The 8399-nt window shown below is 42.1% G+C and overlaps 1 protein-coding gene across 4 annotated transcripts in view; it reads left to right on the top strand.

The window, feature by feature from the left end:
- The window catches only part of LOC135476316 (protein ABHD15-like), a 92699-nt gene extending 84939 nt beyond the window's left edge, over positions 1 to 7760 (top strand). For all 4 annotated transcript variants that reach the window (XM_064756306.1, XM_064756309.1, XM_064756307.1 and 1 more), the window contains one exon: positions 3913 to 7760. In XM_064756306.1, the coding sequence (XP_064612376.1) occupies positions 4753 to 5913 (1161 nt within the window). In that variant the 5' untranslated portion in view covers positions 3913 to 4752 and the 3' untranslated portion in view covers positions 5914 to 7760. The remainder of the gene's footprint in view (positions 1 to 3912) is intronic.
- Positions 7761 to 8399: the final 639 nt, after the last annotated feature.

Consider the following 8399-nt stretch of genomic DNA (forward strand, 5'->3'; position numbering starts at 1 on the left):
GCTTCGCACCAACTTATTTGATTTGTAATTGTGATATAAACCATCTGTGTACCGTAGTATCACATGATTGGTTGACATTTACCTTCGTGCTTACTCCACGATTGGTGAAGCATGCATGTCTAACACTCTATTGTCATGCTTATGCGGATGTTGGATAGCATATAATTCCTCTATGAATGGTTTGTAAAACTCTAGCGTATATGGCTATTCACCTGAAGATGGTGGATGAAATCTGCATTGTGGTTATTCGGCTCTGGGTATTTTTTGATTCTTGCCTTGTGGCTATTCAGCTATGGGTGGTTGGTGATATTTACTTTGTGGCTATTCCGCCATGTATTGTTCATGACACCTACTTTGTGGCTGTTCCGCTGTAGATGGTGGTTATTGCTCTATATGTGATATTTGACACCTACTTTGTGGCAATTCCACTATGTATTGTTCCTGACACCTACCTTGTGGTTATTCCCCTGTGTGTGGTTGATGACACCTACCTTGTGTTTATTCCGCTATTGGTATTTTGGGACATCTACCTTGTGGCTATTCCGCTGTGTGTGGTTGGTGACACCGACCTTCTGGTTATTCTCCTATGGATGGTTGGTGACACCTACCATGTGGTTATTCCGCTGTGTATGGTTGATGACACCTACCTTGTGGTTATTTCGCTGTGTATGGCTGGTGACACCGACCTTGTGGTCATTCTGCTATGTGTGGTTGGGGACACCGACCTTGTGGTTATTCCGCTAGGTGTGGTTGGTGACACCGACCTTGTGGTCATTCCGCTATGTGTGGTTGGTGACACCGACCTGGTGATTATTCCGCTTTGTATGTCTCGGGACACCGACCTTGTGTCTATACTGTTTTGTGTGGCGCTTGACACTATCTTTAGGTTATTCCGCTATGAGCTGTGGCTGACACTGATTTATATGTGGTTCTTCTACAATGAGTTGAAATATTGAAGAGTACGGCGTAAAACATCAATCAAATAACTAAAGAAATAAATCAATCGACGATGAGTTTCGCTAACTTTTGTGCATATTCCGTTATGGTAGATAGGTGGCACTTTTACCAGAGTCAGCTACAGATTATATGGTATGAATATGATGAAACCCCCCGATCTATTCCTTGCATGGATCAATGATCGCAGTTTCACGCTTGTGCGTAAACCAATTTGTTTCCAATGCTATTGAGGAAAAGAAATTTAAACCACTGTGGTTGTACTTTCGTTATCCCTTCCGAACATTATACAGACAGGTAGTCTTGAGCCGTATACCTCGTTTAAAACCTGTCCCTCTCTGTATTGACCATGCATTGATTCAGAATATCCCGATGTCACCGATGTGTGCTAATGCATTTTTTCCCCAAAAATATCCCCCGGATGCTGCTACCGTCTCTTTGACTGGAGTTTTACTAGCCTGTAATTACAATTGGCGTACTTTTTTCTGGAGGCTATAATAGCTTAGTGGGGTTATTTCACGAGCGGATTCCTGAGGTGTTCTGATGCTTCGGTGTCTCATTGTGTACGAAGAGACGCGGACAGGCTTAGTTTGAGGAGAATTTGCCCCCAGCGGTAGAAAAAAAGAAACTTGAAAAAGCTAAGGATAAGTTCTGTAGATTAACTGCGTCTCTAATAAGCCAGTTAATATTCGCGCGGATTCCCGTGAAAGTCATTATCCGTGAATACAGAGTTCAAATTGCAGTCCTCTGACGTCAAGGTGTATCCCTTATTTAGATCATGTGACTTGGTTTTCTTGAGTGTACCTGGATTAAGGCAACACTATATTACGCAATATCGTATTTTATCGAAAAATTCGCCGTAATACTAATAGTCTTGAGTAAGACGTAAAACTTCAATCTTTTAAATAATTCAATTTTTAGAACAGGGTTGCTTAAAACATATGAATATTTGAAGGGCCCTACTCAAGGATTATAGTTGTTAAATAATGAAAGTACAGGTCCATACCTTACAGTATAGATATATTTTCGTTTCTGTTGACATATTTTGTCCTAAGCATACGTTTTGATCTAAGCCACTGCAAAGTTGAAGTGTTTTCACTTTGGTCGCTTGCACATTTTCTCACGTAGGCCAAACTAAGCTCGCGCCTTGCTTTGCCCTTTTTGCTCTTAATGATAAATCCTAAACCATTAGGATCTTAGGGTGTGTTTGTAACCACATAGTCATTTCATTATGTGCATGGGAATCACGAACTGGTTCACTTGTTTGCCACTGGTCCACTTGGAATCAAGTTCTGGCTTTACTCGTTCGCTTTATTTTTCGCTCAGTAACATGTCATAGTCGTTGGCGGTATTTCACAGTACGTGACCATTCAGACTTATCCCAATGTCGTTGTTGGCCAGTGACCCCAAATAAGTGGAGCTCAACCATAAGTAAGGAGGCCCGGGGGTATCTAACGTTCATCACCAGCTTTCTTCGTGTAAAACTTAATGTGAAAGACGATGTAAAAACAAACTATGAAAAGCAAACATAAAAAATAAATTGATAGATTGATTGAAATAAATAGAGGTTAGTGTATGGACGGATTGCTTTGAATTGAGCATCTGTCTTTGACTACCGATAACATCGTAGGCACGGACAAGTAATCCCCGGACAGCGTCTTCACTTCATCAGTGGGACTTTGAAAACGACAGCGGAGGATTTGGAGATATAGAGACGATGATGCGCCATATTTCCTTGTATGGTTTTCCGGTCGAGTTTTTAGCAAAGCAATGAAATAAAATTAGCAGTAAAATACAGAAAATGTCATAAGCTATCCTGTGTTCGGATGAGTGAGCGATTCATTACAGTCCTGTTTGTCGACGTGATTATAACAACAGATGACTCATTACACTGGAATAAGTACGGCTGATTGGAGTAGAAACATATACGACTCATTACAACAGAATTGGACTCATTTCCATGCAATGCAGCTCATAAACACTAAACCTGTTTACGACTGTCGGTGACAGTGATTGACTTATGTTGTGTGGGAATAACCATTGTCCTGAATAAACCGTCTGTAAAGCATCTCATCTTCACCGCTAATGGTTTGTCAACAAACACATTTTGTCGTAAACATCAAAACCTGGCAAGTGTCTCAGCAAACGGGAAAGGCTTCCATTCGAAATTTCCTTTAGCGGAAAATAGGTAGCCAGTTGATGTCACTCGTCATGCTATCCAGACTGTTAGCCCTGCACTGTGAAGCTGTATGTTGGATTTTGTAAAGCCCGTGTTCAGTTAGAGAGCACATTAACTACATAGATGAACAACACGATAATGTTTGCAAGCAGAACCAGTTCAGTTGCACTGTCCCAAAGTAGCTCTTTCCTTTGGGACGTTTATCGTGCTTTCAGATATGATAATGAATTTACACACATTGGGCGAGCAGTTATAGTCACACAGTCTGCATGTGGTGGAGCTAAACAATATCCAAAAGGTACAATACAATGTGAACTTAAATTTATAAGGTGTAGCATTGCTAGGAGGGTTGTTTAACTGCATATGAGCGAGGGCTTGTTTCTTTCAATAATTTAGAAAATATTAGCAAGCCTTAAAACCTTCTGTTTCAAAAATAAAAGTCTAAGATGGATTTATCCATTAGCAGATATTCCAGAACATCGTCAGATAGAATAATTTCTTTAACTGGCATATATTTTGCAGGGAAGCTAGTACTAGCAAACCTGGCTTTTCTCGCGGATAATGCACTCTTCACATTTATTGACAAATACTAGATAACCGTGGCACAAAATGATGTGGAAACAACCGAAGAAATGTTGCATATGCTTTCGTCATGTTATGCTTTCGTGGTATGGCGGAAAACAGTTGCGAAGTAGACGGCTGCCTTGTGTTTACGTTATTCGCCTCTCTATTAGGCTATTAACCAGTCTTGTAATATAATTATTTCGGTTTCTTTACAGGTTTCCGCAAATCGCAGGCAACATGACTTGAATTCGGCAAACAGGAAGTCATCCGGCTGCGGAGTTAATCAAGAGCTATTCGGTTCTTGACGCGTGAGGAATTCCCCGATAAACCGTCCCTCTTTCAGTGGACGTGAGAAAAGAGGGAGCAAAGAAGAGGTTTCGCCATTGACCCCTTCTGCCCGGGTTCAGATGACCGGTATCTAAGACGGCCTTGGTGTGAAGGAATTCGCAGTCAAACACCTGCTACAACAGAATGCCCCAGTGAGATAGAAAGACCTTTAACCCTTATTGCAGCAATACACTGCACTGTTTCTCTCCCTGGAGCGAGTCACTGGCGAGACGAACTTAGGCCTGTTCCAAAAAAAAGATAACAGTTAAAATTCTTTCCCGATCCAATACTCGGTGCATATTCCAAGACAGTTGTGCCGTGAAGCGGTGGCATCTGTCCGCGTCCGGCAAGCGATATGAAATCAAGATTACCCTGAGGATAAACATAAAGTGGCATTGTGGAAGACTGGAGTTGTGGGAAGATGTGCTGAGTGAAGTGTACGGGAGACATTTGCACCGTTTTGCAGCAAATAGAGTGAAATCATATTTGTGACTTTTTTGCACGGAAGACAACTGCACGCTCTGGAGAATCTGTGTTGTAGTAGCCTGTAATCGGAACACAAAAGACCACAGTGTGTTAATCCGCCTGACGTTATCCACTCAGCTGACGTCATGAGTGATTATGCCTCCGCCGAGTTACCCGCTGTGAGTATATATGTCCAGGCTGCCACTTCACTGGGTACATTACTAGCCTGAATTTCCCGAACAGTCTGACTCTCGGTCGTCACAATGATATTCTGGTGGACAATGTTGTCGATACCTCTACCGTTTGTTATCACCGTCGTCGGCACCATGGTTCTAACGGCGTTTGTGTATTTAAAATCAATGCTGAAGCCAAGGGATTACTTGCCCAAACTTTTCTACAAGGAATCTGCTTTGACAAAACACCTTCTGAAACGATGTCGTGGTTTAACCCGACCCTTCCGCCCGCCCTTATGGGCACAGAATGCCCACGTTCAAACTTTCATGGCAGCATTTTTACCTGGACCACGCGTGGAGTTCGACCGGGAGTATCTTCAAATGAAGGACAGGGGAGTTGTCGCCCTTGATTGGGTAATACCGGAAAACCATAAAAGTAACCCAAAGAAGACGAATCCTGTGCTCATAGTCCTGCCCGGGATGACTGGAGATGCCGTAAGTGTAGCTGGTCTGTGTTACGACGGCGCTAAGAAGGGCTACCGCGTTGTAGTGTTCAACAAACGGGGCCACGGTGGCAGTGTCTTGACTACGGCCATGCTGCAGAGTTTCGGAGACCCTTCGGACCTCCGACAAGTTGTGAAGTACATTCGCGGGCGCTATCCTAAAGCCAAACTGACGGCTGCGGGGATCAGCGCCGGTTCGGGCCTTCTAGTGTCTTACTTGGGCGAGTTCGGCTCCTCATCTTACCTCAGCGCCGCCGTGTGCATATCTCCAGGCTACGACGCCTGGGAACTGTTTACCAAACACGTCTTTGCCTTTTACGACTTTTGTCTCTTGTTCAGCCTAAAACGGCTCCTCAGCACACATTCTAGTGCCCTGTCTAAAGTCGTGGACGTCCCTGCGGCAATGCAGAGCAAAACGTTGTGCGAGTTCGATAGGCTGGTGTACTGTAAACTGTACGGCTGTAACTCCCTTCAGGAATACTGGGAGAAAAATAATCCCATGCGGGACGTGGACGATATTGCCGTCCCTGTGTTGTGTATCAACAGCCTAGACGACCCTGTCTGTGTAAAAGGGAATATTCCATTTGAATTATTTAAATATTACCCGAACTTTTTCCTCGTGGCCACTGAGAAAGGAGGCCATTGCGGTTTCCTGGAAGGGACGCCACCAAAGCCATGGGCGAACAAACTCGCTCTTGAGTACTTGTCCGCCGTGTTAGAGTTTTTCACCATACATGGCGAAAGGTAATGGCAAAGACAGCTTATTTAATGTAAAGTACTTTTTGCTCGGATCAGTTTATTGGGAAAGAGAAAAGGGAGGAAGGAAAGAAAGCTTACGTTCAAGTAAAACAAGAACCCATGATTTATTTTACACATGTCGGTATTTCTATTACTGTGTATGAAGCACTATCAGTGATTTGCATTGTTTAATATGTATAAACACGGCACGGTTATAAATTATGGTATTCGGGTTTACAAACTCTGTAATGGACTTTTCGCACTTGTTCATGTACGAAGAACAGGAGATTGTGCAGGAACAAAAAGAAGGATGGTTTCTTCGATAAATGGTCTAGTAGTATTACTTTCTTGGGTCAGTTTAACTTGGCTAAATCTTGCCCAAATCATGCCTTCTTTACGGTACCTTTTAAGTGTTTATGAAAAGAACTTCTATGCGCCTGTACGTTTATTCCTTAGTAACGATCTGCTATCGTTTTGTGGGTGATAATCACAACACTGACCCGTCCACTCGATCGATTACTTGTCAGTGCTGTGCTCGAATGATTTCTTAGTAACTCACTTGGCTAACTCGTCCTTACACTATTCACAAAAACATCACTGCCGCTACATGTTATCGTCTTATTTCTACTCTTTGAGGAACTAGATCCACGGAAAAAGTCGTGACCTGAAAGAGCTAAACGATTCTGTCCTGCATGCTACTGTTAACGGAGCTAAAAAATATCAATTACTGGCAATTCCAATTGATTTTTTTTTATTGGTGTTTTACGCCGTACTCAAGAATATTTCACTTATACGACGGCGGCCAGTATTGAGCGAGTATAACATAGACCGACGTCAGTGTAAGCCTCCATTTATATATACCGCGCCTATTAAGATGTGCTCCCTAACGCAACTTAGGTCCAAAAGCTGTTTCAGGTTTAATCAAATGGAATCACGAGTCCACCAAAGATTTTATTCATCACAGTTTTATTCGTAATGTACAAAGAATTGATTTCTGGTAAGGGTCGCACGGAAGGCGTACGGAAATTATCTCATTCGGAACTCAGATTAGAACATTGCCGATACAAAGCTACCCACTCAGGGTCTGTACTTGGTGACAAAGGTAAGAAAAATCTGAGGAGTAAAGTTTTCAGATTCAGGTTTATAATTTACAAAATTGCACACATATATGCTGTATATTTACTCTGTCAGGCGTTCTATGTGTACCCATGGCTGTTACACTCAGTATTCGGAAGGTCATTGAATTATGGTGTAGGTACGATACCGTCACTATCAGCTGCAATCTATAGTCATTGTAATTTGGGCAAGGTTGCTAATTAATTCTCCAGATCTATATAATCAAATTTGACTTATCTTTGTAAAAATTGCCTTTTATTTAAGGGTACAAATGTTAAAATGCTAACAACCACAAGCAACATTGTGATAATATGTGATAAAGTTGAGGCGTTGTTCTGTTTGTTTTATTGTAATGATTTTAGTCATTTGTGAAAGAGCTGTTATTTAATCCTCATTTTGTTGTTTGGTGTCACGACGTGTTTAAAAGTCTGAATAATTATCACTTGCTATCCTCGCATAAACATGTTCTATTCAGGAAACGGGGCTAATTCGTCGTTTGGAACTCTTTGGAATTGTTTGGCCAATACAACGTTTCCGAATGTGCAGCTCGAAAGAGTTCCAAACAAGTAGGATCGCCCATCCAGATCAAACTCGTATTTTGTATATAAATACTTAATGGTAAGACACATAATTCACATTTAGCAATGGTTCTCATGAAAGCAAGCTTTACATTTACTGTATATGTGTATGACGATTTCATTTTGCGAGTATTCTCCTCTAAAATAAAGATTTATCAAAGTTTCTCACAATCTGACTTGTAGTTGTGGTTCTATTTCTTGACTCCATTTGAATGGTCCATTGAAGTCAGGAAGGGTGGAAGGGGGAGGGGTGAGAAGGGGTGGGGTTGCTCCGTGATCTGGAATTTAGCATGCTAGCACAGCACTTCTAACCAGAGTTAAAGTGCTGCTCATCCTGGCGTCTTCTTTCTTAGTATGAGTGAAAGTCTGGCATCAACCAGCATGCGGATAGTCGTGGGTTCCCCGACTTTCTCCAACCGTAATGCTGGTCGCCATTCTGTAAGTGAAATATTCTAGCAGGTGAGTATGGCGTAAAACACCAATGAAATAAACAAATAAATAAATAAATCCTTCCACACGGGATGGTTTTATGGTTATGTAGATGTGGAAAAGCACTGCTTTTAGCCAGCTAAACTTAAAGTCAGAGCACCCGGATCTGGATTCGAACACTCGACCTTATAGGTGCTGGGCAGAATCGAGACATTGTAGACCACGTGGTCCTATATGTTCCCCTTCTCTGTACGTGTATATTATTGTAACCGTATACTTTGTTCATTCCCGTGGAGTATGGGTACAACTGCGCTTGTTTGACATCATGCTCATAAGGCTGGGACGCTTGTTCATGAATCCATATACACATGAA

The sequence above is a fragment of the Liolophura sinensis genome, chromosome 10 (assembly GCF_032854445.1).
Source record: "Liolophura sinensis isolate JHLJ2023 chromosome 10, CUHK_Ljap_v2, whole genome shotgun sequence".
In the NCBI taxonomy this organism is placed as follows: domain Eukaryota; kingdom Metazoa; phylum Mollusca; class Polyplacophora; order Chitonida; family Chitonidae; genus Liolophura; species Liolophura sinensis.